The sequence below is a fragment of the Mobula hypostoma genome, chromosome 11 (assembly GCF_963921235.1).
Source record: "Mobula hypostoma chromosome 11, sMobHyp1.1, whole genome shotgun sequence".
Lineage (NCBI taxonomy): Eukaryota > Metazoa > Chordata > Chondrichthyes > Myliobatiformes > Myliobatidae > Mobula > Mobula hypostoma.
The window spans coordinates 99,960,056-99,979,085 of NC_086107.1; the positions used below are offsets into that span (position 1 = coordinate 99,960,056).

Below are 19,030 nucleotides of genomic sequence, written 5' to 3' on the forward strand. Positions count from 1 at the left end.
CGTGACCTCATGGACCATAGGGTGCATAGGGTTTTCATGGCAAGATATGGAAGTAGATCGCCAGGCCTTTCTTCCGTGCTGTTGCCCAGGTTGGGACCCGGCTGGGTTTGAACTCAGGATCATCTGCCTTGTGCTGAATTCAAGTCCACTGCACCACCAGTCTATCTAGTTATCACTATTCCCTCTAAGCTGCATGATGCATGGTTGGGCAGTAACCGAAATGCTTCCGCGCACGTGGTCTTTGTTGCTGTGCAGCTGGAATTAGCTAATGGCACAGACTGTGATGTTGTGACATTTCAACCACGAAATGAAGTAAAATGGCTGTCAAGCTATTTTGTCTTTACAGACTTAATGGGGAATTATGAAGTTTTGATCCATTGTTGCATGAATGAATAGGCATCCGTTAGTCTCGTGAGACCATGGATTTGCACCTTGGAAGGTTTCCAGGGCACAGGCCTGGGCAAGGTTGTATGGAAGACAGGCAGTTACCCATGCTGCAAGTCTCCCCTCTCCACACCACCAATGTTGTCCAAGGGAAGGGCACGAGGGCCATTGCAGAGCAATGTGTGGTTAAGTGCCTTGCTCAAGGACACAACACACTGCCTCAGCTGAGGCTCGAACTAGTGACCTTCAGATCACTAGACTGACGCCTTAACCACTTGACCACGCACCAACATTGTTGCAAAGAGTAAGTTAATAAATGTAATGATCTTATCAGCAACTACTACCTGAAGATTTTGATCAATTCATAATATCAAGTAGCATTAATTGTCCTTAATGATATTTTAGAAGATCTGGCATATCTTTCTAAATTTCTTAAGAAAAGCAGTGTGAATACAATTGAGGCACTGCAGTATGCAAGAGCAAAGATTAACAAGTTTCAGTCACAGTAGCTTGGCAATACTATTTATTAGAGTGACAAACCGAGAAAGATCTGCATGCATCTATAAGTTCTGACACCAGTACTGCGCCCTGTTAATGGATTCGTTCAACGTGTGTAATCACTTGGATAAGAGATTTCCTGGTGATGAGTTAAGAGAATGGCAAGCTTTTGACCCTGTTGCTATTGCAAATGCAACCAATTTTGAATTTGGAAAAGAGAATTGTCATATGACTGACAAAAAATACTCAGTTACTATTATGAACTACGCCAAAAACATTGCCCCAGAAATGTTGCAGCAATACTGTGACTTCAAATTTGTTGTTTCTGAGAAATCAAAGACTGGTTCAATTAATATGTTCACTGATATATTGAACTACGTGCTTAGAAACAAAGAATTTGAAAAACTATCAATTCTTGTTTGACATCGTTGGAAAATTTCAAGCTTGTAAAAGTGGATTCAGTCTTATGAATTCAAACTATTGCACTAGAAGTGGAACATTTGGATGATCTGATGAGGATTGAGATCATATCTTTCATCTGGATGCAAAATTAATTACTTTATTTATTGAGTTACAGCAACAGAGTAGGCCCTTCCAGGTCCTCAAACTGCATCACCCAGCAACTAGTAATTTAACCCAGCCTAATCACAGGACAATTTACAATGACTAATTAACCTACCAACCACAGATCTTGGACTGTGGGAGGAAACCAGAGCACCTGGAGGAAACCTACATAGTCAAGGGGAAAATGTACAAACTCCATACAGACAGTGATGGGATTTGAACCCAGGTTGCTGGTACTGTAAAACGTTGTGCTAACCACTACACTATCATGCCACCCCCTTAATCCGGACAGTGTTTATAGACAATGGATTTGTAATAAAGACAGACAAGGAAATGTTAACGAAACATGAAAGATTTTCTTAATTGTTTTGTATTTCATTATATCCTTTAATTAATAGATAAAATCAGAAGCATGTGATTTTTCAATTTTTATCCTAAATAGTCATTGTACGCATATTACAAAATAAATGTAAATTGCTGCACAGTTTTCAGGCTGTGTAAAAGTTTCCTGCTCAGAGCAATGATCGGTCTGTGCAGCCAAAAAAAATAGAGGAAATGTTGGTACTTCCGTATGCAATCAAATAAAGGGTCAAATCAAGTAAACACTAAAAGTTTTACAGAAACAAAAACAACAGGAATTCTGCAGATGCTGGAAATTCAAGCAACACACATCAAGGTTGCTGGTGAACGCAGCAGGCCGGGCAGCATCTGTAGGAAGAGGTGCAGTCGACGTTTCAGGCCGAGACCCTTCGTCAGGACTCATCAGGATGAAGGGTCTCGGCCTGAAACGTCGACTGCACCTCTTCCCGCAGATGCTGCCTGGCCATTCACCAGCAACTTTGATGTGTGTTGCTTAAAAGTTTTACAGATCTTGTTTACTCCAGATTTACTTTAAGTTGCACACTACACTTATTTTTTGATCCTTCCTGCATACTTTTCATTCTCCCCCTTGATTTCCTCTGCTACTGCTCTATATTTCTTTCTAATTCATTAAACTTCCCATCACTTGAACCTACCCCTCGTAGATATTTTAAAGCCTTTTTACAAGCCTGTTTATGTGATTCGCCAGTAATATCGAAAGCCCATCCCAGTAGAACAACTCTCCCTTTCCTCAGTACTGGTACCATCTACCCCATGAAGCAGTGCCCATTTCTCCTACCCCAGATTTTGAGCTATGTGCTCGGCTTTTCATTTTTTTCCAAGCTACTCCTAATCCTTTAATAAAACCACCTTTCTGGTTCTACCTATATTGTTGGTGCCTATGTGGACCAGGACCACTGAAGCTTCTCCTTTTTCCACTTCAAGTTCTCTCCAATTCAGGAGTGATCTTTCTAACTCTGGTACCAGTAACACGCATCAAAGTTGCTGGTGAACGCAGCAGGCCAGGCAGCATCTCTAGGAAGAGGTCCTGACAAAGGGTCTCGGCCTGAAACGTCGACTGTACCTCTTCCTGGAGATGCTGCCTGGCCTGCTGTGTTCACCAGCAACTTTGATGTGTGTTGCTTGAATTTCCAGCATCTGCAGGATTCCTGTTGTTTGTTGTCTGGTACCAGTACTCTGTCTTTGCTGCCAAGAATAGTGCCTGTTAACTTACCGATGCTATCCATTATAACTACTACATGTGTTTTGGCTTCCTCCTTCCTCCCACTTCAAGGGACATGTCTGCCTTGGACATCGACTTCTCTGCGTTCCTCATCCAAACAGGGAGCAAGAACCTTGTAACTCTTGGATAAAAGGAAGGACTAAGATGCCTCCAGGACTACTCTCTGAATCCTTCTGGCTGTCTCTTAAGCAGTCAAGTCATCACGTCCCTGATCAAACTTGTAATTAATCTAAGGGATATAACTGCCTCTGGAACACAGTGTGCACATATGATCTAAGAGATGAAAATGCTTTCTAGGGGAGGCCAGATGACATTGGAATCTCATTTGGGTGTTATCTGTAAAAAAATGGAAGCCTTAAGCTTCCTGAGAGTTTGAATTCCATCTATCTGACTGAGCACCAGCTCACATTCCTGCTGAATTTATGCCAGTTAGATAGTTTCAGTGGGGAGTGAACAGCTTTGAGTGTGGGAAGTAAGTTTCAAGAAATTCAGACTTTTCTCAATTAATTTAAAAGACTTTCATTGTTATCTTGCATGCAAAAATGATCTTATTGTTTAAAATGGGAAGGAGAGAATAGAACCTTAGTCAGAGGAGGAGAGGGTGGGGAAGGGATATGTCTGATAAGGTAAACAATGGATTGCCATAGTTCAATAACGAGATTATCTGGTCAGCGAGGGGTATAGCTAGGGTGACATGCAGATTTCGTTACCCTGAGTTTGGGTGAGACTAGACTAGGTTTAGAGTGAAAGGTGAAATATTGAAGGGGGAACTGAGGGAGAACTCCTTCGCTCAGAGGGCCGTGCAATTGTGGAAGGAACTGCCGGTGGAAGTGGTGGATGCGGGTCCAATTGCAACATTTAGGAGAAATTTGGATAGCTGCATGGATGGAGGGCTGTAGTCTGGGTGCAGGTGAATAGGACTTGGCATAAAAACAGGCTGGCATTGACTAGATGGGCTGAGGGGCCTGTTTCTATGCTGTAGTGCTCTATGAGTGAGTGGGAGCAGTGGGAGCAGTTAGAGACTGAGAACATAGACAAAAGAATGTAAGTGTTGTGGAATGTAGAGCATGGACATCTCTACCACTCCCAAAGAAAAAAAGGAGGGTTGAGTTTAAAAAAAACTATCAAATGACTGCTACAGATGGAGAAATCAAGTTATCTGTGACAGTGGAATTCAATATCAAGTCCAGAAGGCTGCAGTGTTTTCAAAGTTCAATGTAAATTTATTATCAAAGTGCATATATAACCCTGAAATTCACCATGTACAACCTTGAAATTCATTTTCTTGTGGGTATACTCAATAAATCTATAGATGGATGAGGTTTGCATTGGGCCTCATTGAAACAGTACTAGAGGCCAGGATGGAGTATTAAAGTGACAGGCAACAAGAAGCTCGGAGATGCTTCTCTAGACTGAATGCTGGTGCTCCACAAGACACTCATCCAATCGACATTTGGTTTCTTCGATGTAGAGGAGGCCGCGTTGTGAACATTAACTCTCGTCTCTCTTCCCTTAGATGTGGCTTGGCCAGCTTGAACATTTGCAGCATTTTTTGGATTTAATTTTAGACACAGCATCAGCATTTTTCTTGAAATTACACTTAGTTATTTTATGTGTTTACTGATGTTTAAGCGTTTTAATATGTGATTAACTTTAAATAGATAGATAGATATACTTTATTGATCCCGAGGGAAATTGGGTTTAGTTACAGCCGCACCAACCAAGAATAGAGCATAAATATAGCAATACAAAAACCACAAACAATCAAACAACAAAATGCAAACTACGCCAGATGGAAAATAAGTCCAGGACCAGTCTTTTGGCTCAGGGTGTCTGACCCTCCACGGGAGGAGCTGCAAGTTCGATTGCCACAGGCAGGAACGACCTCCAGTGTTGTATCTCGGTGGAATATGGCCAAAGTCCAACAGTAAAAAGTTCAATATCGGGTATACAAACACGTTCCTCGATCGTAATATGACCTGGATTGCACCATCTGTTGTTAACCAGAACAGTAAGCACCCAACTCCTTTACGCTTACCGCTCTCGGTGCACTTCCGGTCAGTCCGAACGGTCTGGAAGCCGTCCATGGAAAAGTTTTGATCGGGTATGTCCTCGTGCAGCTCCGTTCCAGTGAAACACATAACACTGCACTCCCGAAATGTTCTCTGACACCTGGCTAGCGCCGTGAACTCATCCATTTTATTACCCACCGAACTCCTCTTCTCCATAAGTCTCTGTTGTCTCGACCCCGTCCTCTTTCCTCGACTTTATGATCCCCCTCTACATCCTCTGGGTGTTTTCCTCTAGATTTCAGCAGGGGTGTCCGCCGCGCTGCACGCTAAACCGGCCAGCATAAGCGCAAGCAGCTGGTCCCTGGAATACACAATGCGACCATGCTTCTGTCCCGCTAATGAGACGTGTCGGAATGTAATTATTTCCAGCGCTAAAAACCTAAATAAAACTCTCTCTTCCAGCATGTTAGAAAGGGTGCAGCTTCGACGTGTTACCGTGAGAAAAAAAATACAAAAATAACGTAAGTTAAAAAGTAAGAATACTGATCGGAACAGCTATAACAGGCTGCATGCACGTCTGGTGCATGCGCACTTAATATTATGATTTGTGTTAATAACCTTTGAATACTTCTGTCAAAAATGTTCAACGGTGATATTTTTGGAAGGTAATTCTGTAAGTATGGTTTAAACTGCAATCAACATATCTCTGGAAGTAGGGCTTGCATTGCCAATCAGTACTGGGTTTGGGATACAAATTGCTGCTGTGGTTCAACACAATTCAGGGAGTGAGAAGGTAGGATGGTTTGCTGCACTCTGAGACATTCAGAGCAGACTGAACTGTATCACTGACGAAGGGTCTCAGCCTGAAACGTCGACTGCACCTCTTCCTACAGATGCTGCCTGGCCTGCTGCGTTCACCAGCAACTTTGATGTGCGTTGCTTGAACTGTATCGCTTGCTGGGTCTAGCCACAAGGCAACGTACAGTGAAACAGCCTGCTCATATTATAGCAACACACATCAAATTTGCTGGTGAATGTGGCAGGCCAGGCAGCATCTCTAGGAAGAGGTACAGTCGACGTTTCAGGCCGAGACCCTTCATATTATATCCTTCATATCTCTCACTGCTCATATTATATATGGATTTAAAAATAGTTTGACCTCAGTGACATAACGTTTGTTCAGCTCTCAGGCATTTTCTCCAGGTTGGGCAACCTTTGATACGGATTCTAACACCCTGATCAAAATTGGAAGAGCACAGCAGCAAGCCAGCTTCTGTTGCACGGATAGAACTGACTTGGCCTTGCTCGCAGGGTACTACTTTTCCATGGAATCACAGAAACAGTCCTTCTACCTCTAATGTCCTTCCCAACCATCAAGTACCTTTCTGTATTGATTCCATTTACCAGCTCTGGTCTATAGCCTTCTATGCCTTGGTGATTCAAGTACAGTACTTGTGAAAATGCTTAAATGTTGTGAGAGTGCCTGCCTCCACCACCTTTTTGGGCAGAGTGTTCCCCGCTAAACTTAAACTTATACCCTCTGGTCTAAAAGATCCCTGCCAGGGGGAAAAGTATCTACTTTATTCAGGCCACTCATAATCTTATGTACTTCTATCAATACTCTTGTCAATTTCCTCTGATCTATGGAGAACAAATGCTTAACAATTAGCCTAGTAGACTAATCCCTTCTCTGAAAAATTTCCATCCCATGCAATCTCTCAGTGAATCTGCTCTGAGTAGGGTAGAAACCAGACTGTACAAAATATCACTGTCTGCCCATTTGAGTTCCTCAGGCTGATGCATGTAAAATTGTGTTGGTTAGTCAGCTGTTAAATGGTGGTAGGTGAAAGAACCCTAATGTTTTCACTACCTAACAGCTACTTAGAATGGAGCCACCTCTTTCTCCCTTATTAGGAGAGAGAGAGCCTGCAGCATGTCGAACTATCAGGTGAACAACGAAGGCTTTGGGGTAACTGCAAGTCTGTGTCTTTGCTATTACTTTGCTCATGCCTGAGTGCTGGTAGCAGGTGCACTTTATTTTTGCCGGTAGGGGGAAGGGGGATTGTTGCTCGCTGCCACTTACGCGCGGGAGGGAGGGGAGCTGGGGGGGGGAATCTTTGGGGTTCTAACATTCAACTCTCATCCATTCTTTGGGGCACTCCTCTGTTTTCGTAGATGGTCGTGAAGAAAAAGCATTTCAGGATGTATATTGTATACATTTCTCTGACATTAAATGTACCTTTGAACCTTTATAATTCTTGTGCTCTTCAGGGCAGTGAACAATGCTCTATTGGACACCTATCAACTGAAGTCGCTGGATGGCTTGCTGGAGGGAGACCTGGAAAATATTATGATAATCCAAGACAAAAAGGGAAAGTTCCACTTACAGCGAAGACGTGACTTTGTCCAGAAAAACACCTCGCAAGATATACCCTCCGACGGCAGTGAGCCATGCTTCCTGACTGAAGAATGGGCAGATAACCTGGCAGTGCGTCTGCCTTATGATCGTGTTATCCGCTGCTTGGGTTGGAAGTTCAACTTCTCCATTTTCAACAAGTAAGTGAATAGTCGGAGAACCATTCACTGGTGTCAAGTAGCAGCTACAGAAGATTCCCTCTCACTATTACCTATTATTTATGCAGTGCTCTGGTGCACTATTCCATTCATGAAATTCCATGTCTCCTTTCCCACACTTGTATCCAACAGGATTGTCTCAATTTATTTCAAAGTTGTCCTGGTCCACACAGTAAAGCAGTTCTGTGTACCACATTTTCAGGAGGATTTATTGGCCTTGGAGGAAGCATAGTTTTGATCTAGCAAAAGTTACCTTCTGAAACTGCACTAACTAGAGCAGGGGTTCCCAGCCTTTGTTATGCCATGGACCAATACCATTAAGCAAGAGGTCTGTAGAGCCCAGGTTGGGAACCCCTGAACTAGAGGTACATTCTGTGTGATTCAGACATCTGAGGTTTGATTTGACTGAAGCTGTCAACATTTTCGGGGAGTAAGATAGATATTTCTCTTGGTTGGAAAGTCTAGGAGAAGCATTGGACCAAGCCATTTTGGAAATTAAGTTATGAAATAAGCCACAAAGGATCATAGAATTTTAGGAGTAATTTACTCAAATGACTGTGTCGGATGTTAATTCAAACTCTGACATTCTAGTTAATCAAGTGTACACTGGAAAGTGGAGCAAAAACAGGTGCATGGAGTTTGGTCACAGATCTGCCATGATCTCACTGAAGTATACCCAGTAGCCACGGGAGTTTGATACCAAGTCCTTCAGCTACACACAGACTTGCTTTTATCATTTTTTGTCAGTATGATGTCTCATTCCCCATTGAAGAACCTTTAGGGCCTTTTACTGACATTTGTTCAGGTTCTTCTCTCCTTGTTCTGTTCCTTTTTTTCATGTTTTTCTGAAACAGTTCTTTACTTCTGAAGAAACATTTGAAAAGCAAACAACAGCAGGTACTGGAAATCTGAATCAGAAACATAAACTGACGTTTGTCCTGACGAAGGGTCTCGGCCTGAAACGTCGACTGCGCCTCTTCCTATAGATGCTGCCTGGCCTGCTGCGTTCACCAGCAACTTTGATGTATGTTGCTTGAATTTCCAGCATCTGCAGAATTCCTGTTGTTTGCAGAAACATAAACTACTAGAAAGCATTTGCAGAGAGAGAAATGGACTTGGTTTTAGGCCAGTGATATTTCTTCGGAACTTGGAAAGTTAGAAAGTGTATTTCTACTGTATTTCAATCTGCAGATTGAAGCTTTGCATGATAGAGTGAAGAACAAAGATACCGAATGACATGGACGTTCATAGTGCCTGCTGAGAGAGGGCGGTGAAAGCTTGTTAATTGTAGCTGATTTGTCTAAAGGTGTTATCAGAAGGAAATGAAAGAAGACAAAGAGAGGAAATGGAAGGGATGCTGGGGCTGAGAGATACAGTACTGTGCAAAGCCTTAGGCACACATATTTAGCTGGGGTCCCTAAGACCTTTGCACAATACTGTAGTAATTTTATGCATTGCACTGTGCTACTGCCTGAAAAAAAATCATGACATCTGTGAGTGATGATAAACCTGATTCTGATTTGGGTCTCTATTGCAGACTGAGAGTGGGAAGGGGGCAGGGAGAGGGGAATCATGGTTGGGAAAAGGGGAAGGGAGAGTGGAGGGAGTGAAAAGCACTAGAGAGACATTTTGTAATAATCAATAAATCAGTTGTTTGGAATCAAATGACCTTGTCTGGCATCTTGGGGCTGGGTGTGTCTGTACCCACACTACCCCTGCCACTTCTGCTGTGCCACTTGTCCCACAGCCTTCCCGCGGTGCTCCAGCCTCACATCCTTTGCTCCGGCTAGATTTACAAACTTGCTGTCCGCTCCATATTGACAAATACAGTACTGCAGTGGTCCCCAGCCTCCGGGCCGCGGAGCATGCAAGGGTGCAGCGGTAACCGGAACGCACCCAGCACATCTTTAAGAAAAAAGCAGAAATAAACAAGCTAATTAATTAGGTGCCGCCCAGGTCAGAGGCGATTGCCGAGAAGATCGCTGCCCGGTATCAGTCCGCGGCCTGGAGGTTGGGGACCACTGCAGTACTGTACAAAACACTGAAGCTGCTGCAAATCTGAAATAAAAGAGAGTGCTGGAAATGCCCTATAGGTCGGGCAATGTCTGTAGAAGGAGATAATTTTGAGTTGCAGGTAGATGACAAACTGGAAAGACTACTTGTCTGAAATTTCTTGTTAAATGCTGACAGTTGTAAAGTGATGAGTTAAAGGATGAAGTGACGATTGTTGAACTTGCACTGAGCTGTTGTGATATAGTGCAAGAGGTCAGAGTGAGAATGAATGTAGAATTAAAGGTCTCAGTGACAGGGACCAAGGGATACCTAGCTTGACTACTATGAAGATAGAAGGGACCTAAAATTCATTAAGTCATAGAGAGGTACAGCATAGATACAGACCCTTGGTCCCACCAAGTCGATGCAAACCATCAATCATCCATACACTGTAATCACGTGTTAATTAATTTTTTTATTCTCCCCGCATTTTCATCAACTACCCCCAGATTCCACCACTCGCAGTCTTGGGCCAATTAATCTATTAACCTGCACGTGTCTGGGATGTGGGAGGGAAATGGAGCACCATGAGCTCCATACAGCTAGCACCTGAGGCAGAAATAAACTTGTTTGTGGCAATGAGAGGCAGTGGCTTTATTTACTTCACCACCCTAAATTGTTGAAGCACTCATTTTGCTTTCCCAATGCTGTTGTCTTCCCAACAGTCTTACGAAGCTTCAGAGGGGTCAAGGTCGCATGAATAAGTATCCACTGATCAAAGCCTCTTACGAAGCAGTAAATCTTCCAGGAATGTATGTTGTAGGGACAGCCAGTCATTCCATTGATTTTAGGAAGGCAGCTGGCGGCTTCATCCATGGGTTCCGCTACACAGGTATGTATCAGAACCAAATGCAGTTTGTTTGTTATGTGCTGTGTTGAATGACATAGGCAGTCATGGTCTTTGACCATGATTGTTCCTGGCAAATTTCTCTACAGAATTGGTTTGCTATTGCCTTCTTCTGGCCGGTGACTTTACATGAATGATAACCCCAGCCATTATCAATACTCTTCAGAGATCGTCTGCCTGGCGTCAGTGTCACATACCCAGACTTGTAATGTGCAAAGCTACTCATACGACCATCCATCACCTGCTCCCATAGCTTCACGTGATCCCGATCGGGGGCTAAGCAGGTGCTACACCTTACCCAAGGGTGACCTGCAGGCTAGCAGAGAGAAGGAGCGCCTTACACCTCCTTTGGTAGAGACGTACCTCCACCCTGCCACCCTCAGTTGCAGTACCTGAACTGAAAACACACATTAAGTTTGCAGCATAGATACAGAAATTCCACCTTACAAGTCTGTATCTGTGCTTCCACTTCTCATCACCATCACACCCATTCAACACATCACTCTATTCCTTTCTCTCCCTCCCGCTTGTCTAACCGTCCGCCTCTCCCCCCTCACCCCGGAAGCATGTTTGTGCACTCTCTGCTTCGGCTATGGTGTGGCAATGAGTTACAAATTCTCTCACACACTCTGGGTAAAGATATTTCTTCTGAACTCCCTGTTGAATTTATTAATTTCCTAGTTTAGGTAACTCCATATGTTTAGGATGGTGGTGAATATTGGAGGCTCGGGTAGAGGTGTTTGATGTTGCGGTGTTTACCGAGCTTGGCAGACGTTTCATTACGAGTCAGGACTGATGAAGAGTCTCGGCCTGAAACATTAACTACTTTCTGTTTTCCATCGATGCTGCCTGGCCTGCTGCATTCCTCCAGATTAAAGGGGCCTATTCTGATTGGCTGCCGGCGCCTAGTGGTGTTCTGCAGGGGTCAGTGTTGAGACCGCTTCTTTTCATGTTATATGTTAATGATTTGGATGACTGAATTGATAGCTTTGTGGCCAAATTTGCAGCTACAAAGATAAGTACATGGGGCCGGTAGTGTTGAGAAGCAGGGAGTCTGCAAAAGAGCTTAGATTGGGAGAATGGGCAAAGAAGTGGCTGATGGAATATAGTGTAGGGAAGTGTATGGTCATGCACTTTGGTAGAAGGAAAAAAGGTGTAGACTATTTTCTAAATGGGGAGAAAATTCAAAAATCCGAGGTGCAAAGGAACTTTGGAGTCCTCATGCAGGATTCCCTCAAAGTTAATTTGCAGGTTGAGTCAGTGGTGAGGAAGGCAAATACATCTCATATTCCTTCTGGGTAGCCTCCAACCTGGTGACATGAGTATCAATTTCTCTAACTTCCAGCAATTACTTCCCTCTTATCTCTATTTTCCATTCCCCACTCCGGTTACCCTCACCTGTCCATCACTTCCCTTTGGCTCCTTTTCTTTCATGGTCCACTGCCCTTTCCTATAAGATCCCTTCTTCAGCCATCAGATCTCCCATCCATCTGCTCCTAACTTCTTGCATTATCTCTACTCCCCCACCCACCAATCTTCCCCCTCACCTGCTCTCACCTATCACCTGCCAGCTTGTACACCTGCCCCTCCCCCCACTTTATTCTGGCGTCTGTCCCCTTCCTTTTCAGTCCTGGTGAATCTCAGCCCAAACATCAACTCCTCATTTCCCTCCATAGATGCTGCCTGACTTGCCGGCTCAGCCAGCATTTTGTATGTGTTGCTCGAGATTTCCAGCAACTGCAGAATCTCTTGTATTTAAGGAATGAAAATACCCAACAGGTCAGGCAACATCTGTGGAAAGAGAAACACAGTTAACGTTTGAGGTTAATGCTGAGCATTTCTAGCATTTTGGATTTACAGCATCTGCAGTTTACCATTTTCAACATGAGTAATAACAAGATTTAGGGTAGACTGTCCATAACTTCCATGGGTCCTTTTCCGAATCTGTTTAATATTAAAGATTCTACTGAGCCTGTCCGTAAGACTGGTGTTCGTGCAGTGATCTCCTAACTGTAGTAAAGCTTGGTGCTTTTCTAAGATACTTTTCTAATGAAGGTCAATGGTATGTGGAGACATAACTCACTAACTTACAATCCTGCTTGATATAAATCATCTATGTTTGTGTTGTGTTGTAACACCCACTGCACTCAAAAAAACTTAATCTGATCTGGCTGTGAGATTTTTTCAGGTTGGCTGGAGGGTTTTCTCTTGAATAGCATTGAACCTGTGGGTTAACTCTTCTGCTGAAGTGTATTAATGCTGCAATTCCTCCTGCAGTTATTACAGCTGTTCTTACTTCAGAAACTGTCCTGTTGATCATGAAATGAACCTGAAGTTGACGGGCTGCGGTCTGGGCCAATCTGCCACCTTGCACGCTTGGTATATTCGGCTCCTTTGAAGCTCTGCTAGTCCTAACATGATGCAAGCTAATCCTAACTTGCATCGTGTTCTGTTCACTCAGTGCTCTTCCATGTTTGGTAACCTACTGTTAAGATTTTGAATGACTTATGTGCAGCAGCTCAGCCAAAGAAATAGTAGGGAGGCAGAAACATGGCAAGAGAACTAGGGGCTAGCTAGACTGACCCAACCAGACCATCAGTACCATCACTTTTCCTGGCCAGTGTCCACTCACTAGATAATAAAATGGAATCACTGAGAATGAACACACAGAAAGAGATGAGAAACTTCTGCATTCTAGTTTTCACTGAAACATGGCTAAACAAGAACATGCCTGACTCATTGTTTCGACGGGATGTGATGACTCTGTTCTCCTCAGACAGGGAGTCCCTGTTGGCCAAATCAAAAGGAGGTGGAAATCTGAGTGCACATTAACAAAGTACACTAATTCGTCTGTACTTAGTCACTGGTCTGGGGAAATTGAGTATCTTAAAATTAAGTTCCAGCTACATACCTGCTCAGGGAGTTTATTGTTATGTTCATCACTGTTGTCTCCATTCCCCTGAGTGTGAATGCCAAGGTCGCACAGGGAGAGCTTTACAGTATCATCAGCTCTCTATAAAACAAACATTTGGGTAGTCTCTTCATAATAGCAGGAGACTCCAATCACGTTAACCTGCAGGACATTTTACCCAAATTCCACCAACACATCACCATGTCCACTAGGGGAGCAAACAGACTTGATAAGGTTCATACAAACAGACGCAGTACTTATAAAGCCATTCCACACCTTCATCTTGGCCTCTCTGACCACATCTCCACAATGTTAATTCAGCATACCGACCACTGTTGAAATTGGAGAAACCAGTCAAGAGGACCATCACTGCATGTCCTAAAGAGCCACTCTTTGTACTCCAGGACTGTTTTGAACAGACCAACTAGCAATTGTTCAAGGAAGCTCCAACAAATGGAGAAGTTTCAGACCTCAAGGACTATGCCTCATCTGTCGTCGACTACAGTAAATGTGTAGACAATGTTGGTACCTCACAAGTGACCATCTCTTGGCCCAACCAAAAGTACTGGCTGAACACAGAGATGCACACCCTACTAAATTGTCCCATATACCTTAGTGAACAAACTCCTATTCCTCGTTCTAAAGACACCACTGTGCAAGTTGGTGTTGGACTTCCTAACGAATACACCTCGGATAGTCAGGATCCACAACTGCTCCTCGCTCCCCAACATCCTCAACAAGGGCCCCCCCCCCCCCAGGGCTGTGGCTGAGCTCATTGTCGTACACTCTGCCCACCCGTCACCTGTGACTGCAGGGCCAAACACCAGAGCAATCACAGCGCCAAGTTTAACAGTGGTGGGGCTCATCGCCAACAATTAGGTGGTCTACAGAGAGGAGATGGCAGACGTCTGGTGCCAGGCAAATAGCCTCTTCCTTCACATCAAAAGACAAATGAGATGTTTTCGACTCATACCACTCACACCCCCCTTTACATCAGCGGCACAGCAGTGGAGACTGCTGGGAGTGCAAATCACACACAACCTCGCATGGTCCCAGAACGCAACCTATACAGTCAGGAAAGCTCACCAATGCCTCTACTTTCTGCGAAGTCTGAAAAGAGCTGGACTTTGCACATCCATAGTCACTTCATTCTACGAGTGCATGGTGGAGAGCTTCCTGCCAAGCTGCAGTACTGCTTGGAACAGAAGCTGCACTGCAGCAGATGGAAAGACTCTGCAACAGGTAGTTAAAACTGCCCAACGCACCACCAGCACCAGCCCACCCGAAGTCAAGGGCATATGGACAGAAAGGTGCCAGAAGAGGGCCAGGAAGATCATGAACGACCCCACCCAACCTGCTCATGGACTGTTTGTCCCACTCCCATCAGGGAGGAGGCTACGTAGCATCCACCACCAGGACCACCAGACTCAAAAACAGTTACTTTCTCCAGCAGTAAGGCTGATCAATACCTCCACCCACTAACTCCTCTTTTACTTTTACTATTTTCTGTCAGTCGGCTTACGTGCAGCATAACATCACTTTATGTATGTATGTATTTGTATTTATTGTTTTTTATCTTTTGTGTGTTGCATCAGATTTGGAGCAACAATCTCGTTCTCCTTTACACTTGTGTACAGGAAATGACTTTCCAGCAACTTCCATCAAGTGGATTTGGTTTCACTTTATAAGGAGATGACCTGTAACATTGAGTAAACGAAGCGGAAAAGTGACTCATAATAATCAAATGGCCTACTGGTCTGAAACAGGCAGGAAAGATGAGGACAATTTATCTTCTCCACTAATAGCTTTTTGACATCTTGGTCAAGGTCTGATGTTACATCAGATCAGTGAGAAACATAAAACAAAGAATACTTCCCTGTCCAGCGGAGACAAGACCTTGGGCTGATTATATGTACCCTTTAAAGTAAGAGTCATGTGTATAAGCTGTCCCGGATGACGCATCTATTCCTTGACTTTTGGTTACGCTGCATTGGATATGAGTGCTGAGAACCAGAATTCTCCAAGGTCCTTCAGTTCATGCCAGGCTGCTCAAGCAATTAGTTATCTTCCTAGGCCGAGGAGACCATGGAGTAATTTGGTACCAGTTTTCTCCCGAGGATGACAGATTGGGCTTGGGAAGGGTAGTTCTGTTAATGGCCAGCAAAGCAATTTGCAATTGCTCTATAATTCTGCTCTAGTTAGAGGATATGACCTGCTTTGCAGCTCCTTCAGTTTCTTTGAAACCAGAGCTGGAACTGGATCAGCAAATTTGCTGATGACACCAAGACTGGGGGTATAGCAGATGGCGAGGAAAGCTATCATGGCTTGCAGTGGATCACCACGAGCTGGAAAAATGGGCTGAAAAATGGCAGATGGGATTTAATGCAGGCAAGTGCGAAGTGTTGCGCTTTGGTAGGAGCAGTGAAGGTAGGTCTTACTGAGGGGTGTGGTAGAACAAAGGGATCTGGGGAATACAGGGCCATAATTAATTGAAAATAGTGTCACAGGTAGATAGGTCATAAAAAAATGCTTTTGGCACATTGGCTTTCATAAATCAAAGCTTTGAGTATAGGAGGTGGGATGTTATGTTGAAGTTGTATAAGACATTAAGAGTATTGTGTGCAGTTTTGGTCTCCTATGTGCAGGAAAGATGTAAATAAGGTCAAAAGAGTGCAGAGAAAATTAACAAGGATGTTGCTGGGTCTGGAGGACCTGACTTATAAGGAAAGGTTGAATAGGTTAGAACTTTATTCCTTGGAACATAGAAGATTGAGAGAAGTATACAAAATTATGAGGAGTATAGTTAGGGTAAATGCAAGCAGGCTTTTTCCACTGATGTTGGGTGGGACTACAACCAGAAGTCGTGGGTTAAGGGTGAGAGGTGAAAAGTTTAAGGGGAATATAAAGGGAAACTTCACTCTGAGGATCGTGAACATGTGGAACAAGCTGCCAGCACAAGTGGTGTTTGCAAGCTTAATTTCAGGGTTCAAGAGAAGTTTGGATAAGTACATGGGTGGAGGGCTATGGTTCCGGTGCAGGTAACGGTAGTAGGCTGTTTAAGTGGTTTGGCATGGACTAGATGGACAGAAGGGCCTGGTTCTGTTCTGTAGTTTTCTATGATTCTGCGACTCCATAACTTGTGAAAGTTGGTCAATAATTGCAAGTTCTTACATTACGACATCGGATACTCTGGCACATGCAGCGTGAACCATGACTGAGTTTGAATGGATGCCCTCACCAAATCAAAGTCAGATTTGTCATAGCTGCCAATATCATTCTCTTCAACATTTAAAAAAATATCTTGAACATGCCTGATCACGCATGAAGCTTGGCTGCCACTTGTGGGTTATGCTTGTAAAAAACTTGTGCTTTTTGGTCACTTCCACCAGCTCGTGTAGTCCACCGTCTGATGGAGTATCGATACCACGGTGTCCACTGGCCATCTACTGTCCAGCCCATCACCCAGCTGACTAATGCCATCATCAGGCGCATCAACGAGGCCTCTGGTACTTACCAAATGTTCAGTGTCCTTGCTGACATTGTGCTGCTGCAAAAGTGAGTAAACTGCCACTTTAATGTCACTAATTAGAAGGGTTCAGTATTAGTGACCTCTCATCCTCGTTGTTGAATAAAAGCTCCCATCTCTATAGTTAAGATCACATTGTCCAGTGTACATAAGAACGTAATAACATAAGGAACAGGAGTAGACCATCTGGCCCATTGAGCCTGCATTCAATAAGATCATGGCTGATCTGACCATGGACTCATCTCCACCTACCTGCCTTTTCCTCATACCTTTAATTCCCCTGCTGTGCAAAAATCTATCCAACCTTGTCTTAAATATATTTACTGAGGTAGCCTCCACTGCTTTATTGGGCAGAGAATTCCACAGATTCACCTCTTCTCTTCTCTCTTCGGTTGTCCACCGAAATCTGATGACGATGTCCACTCCTTTAACGGTGAGATCTTTGATGACTATACAGTCCCATCCTGGACCCACAAGCTCTGTTGCAGGTGGGACATGTATATGTGGTAGTGGTGGCAACCATGGCTGCATTTCTCCTGGCTCTCTTCTGCTGTCTTCTGGTTGTTCTTTCCATCTCCAGAATACAAACCCCGTCCGTACACAGCTGTCGCCACATGGTGCGGTCAGCAGCAACCTCCTCCAGATTCACCACTTTTTGGGAAAAGCAGTTCCTTCTCATCTCCGTCCTAAGCTTCCTCCCCTGAATATTGAGACCATGTCCCCAGTTCTAGTCTTACCTACCAGTGGAAACAACTTTCCTGCCTCTATCTTATCTATCCCTTTCATAATTTTATATGTGTACATATGGGTGATGATGCGATACAGTTGTGTTTCTTATAGACAAATCTAACCCCAAATCTCAGTGTTCTGTCTACCTCATGAATTTTCCAGCACAAGATCCTGATTAAAACTCCGGGATGGAACCCTGACTTCAGCAGGGCCTGACCCTGTAGAACGCAGCTCCTTAAACTAAGCATTGTTTTTTTTTTGTCTGTAGGATCCAGTTCTCTTCTCCTGGATTTCCTGGTTCTACCAGAGACTGCCTTTTTTCCCCAAAAATAACATTTTTTTTTTTAAAATTTTATTTTTATTTGGATAAGGAGTTCACAATTATCATGTACTTTTTTCACACATATAACCTTTTCCATTTTTTTATATGTATAAAACTACAATTATTTATACATTCTTAAGTACACATTGAGATGATATAAAAGCAAAATAAACATTTAAATAGATAATTATGTACTGTGGTAAATCTAACCTATTAGGCTAAGTAATGAAATTAGTTGTTAAGAAAAATGGTAATAATAGTTTCCATACAACCCTTCTGGACCATTTCCACTGGTCCAAAATGTTGCATACAAGCCTATATACCAACCATTGTAGGTGTTTATATCCCAATTTGTTCGTGCTTGTTCCTGCCCGCAGACATAATTATCCAATCCCTATGTACTTATTTACTTAATTTTTTCATTTTTTTTTATCCCTTTCCCAAATCTTTCCCTTTACTTGTGTTAATTCTCTATTTTCCAAAAAAAAACAACAAACATTTAGACTAGGGGTGTTTACATTAGCAATATTACTGTGTTGATGAGAAGAGCAATATAAATCATTAGGAGAGTCATCTAAAGTCTGCTCGCATTGGGGTTATATATTCAATCCAATTATTCCAGATTTGATAAAATGTTTCTTTTTGAGTTCTCAGGGAGTAGGTCAACTTTTCCATTTTAAATATTTCCAAGATAATTTCGTACCAATCTTCTAATGTAGGTGGTATTGGATTTAGCCATTTTCTAGTGATTGATTTCTTACTTGCCGCTAAGAGGGCCTGCAGCAACTTTATATCTTCCTTCTGTTCAAAGAACAATACATGCCCCAAATAGAGCGTCTCAAAGTTCAGAGGTATCTGGGACCTAAGTACCTTAACTAATGTTCTATGAATACCTTCCCAAAATAGACTTAATTTAGGGCAATCCCAGAAAATATGAAAATGATTTGCCTCCTTAGAGCCGCACCTTCTCCAACACATCACATTTGTATCTTTATATTTTTCCTGATA

General features: G+C 43.3%; 1 protein-coding gene across 1 annotated transcript in view; it reads left to right on the forward strand.

The window, feature by feature from the left end:
- The window catches only part of foxred2 (FAD-dependent oxidoreductase domain containing 2), a 56,976-nt gene that overhangs the window by 20,353 nt on the left and 17,593 nt on the right, over positions 1–19,030 (forward strand). Inside the window, exons 5-7 of the mRNA XM_063062652.1 lie at positions 7,333–7,617; positions 10,353–10,519; positions 16,835–17,000. Coding sequence (XP_062918722.1) covers positions 7,333–7,617; positions 10,353–10,519; positions 16,835–17,000 — 618 coding nt within the window. The remainder of the gene's footprint in view (positions 1–7,332; positions 7,618–10,352; positions 10,520–16,834; positions 17,001–19,030) is intronic.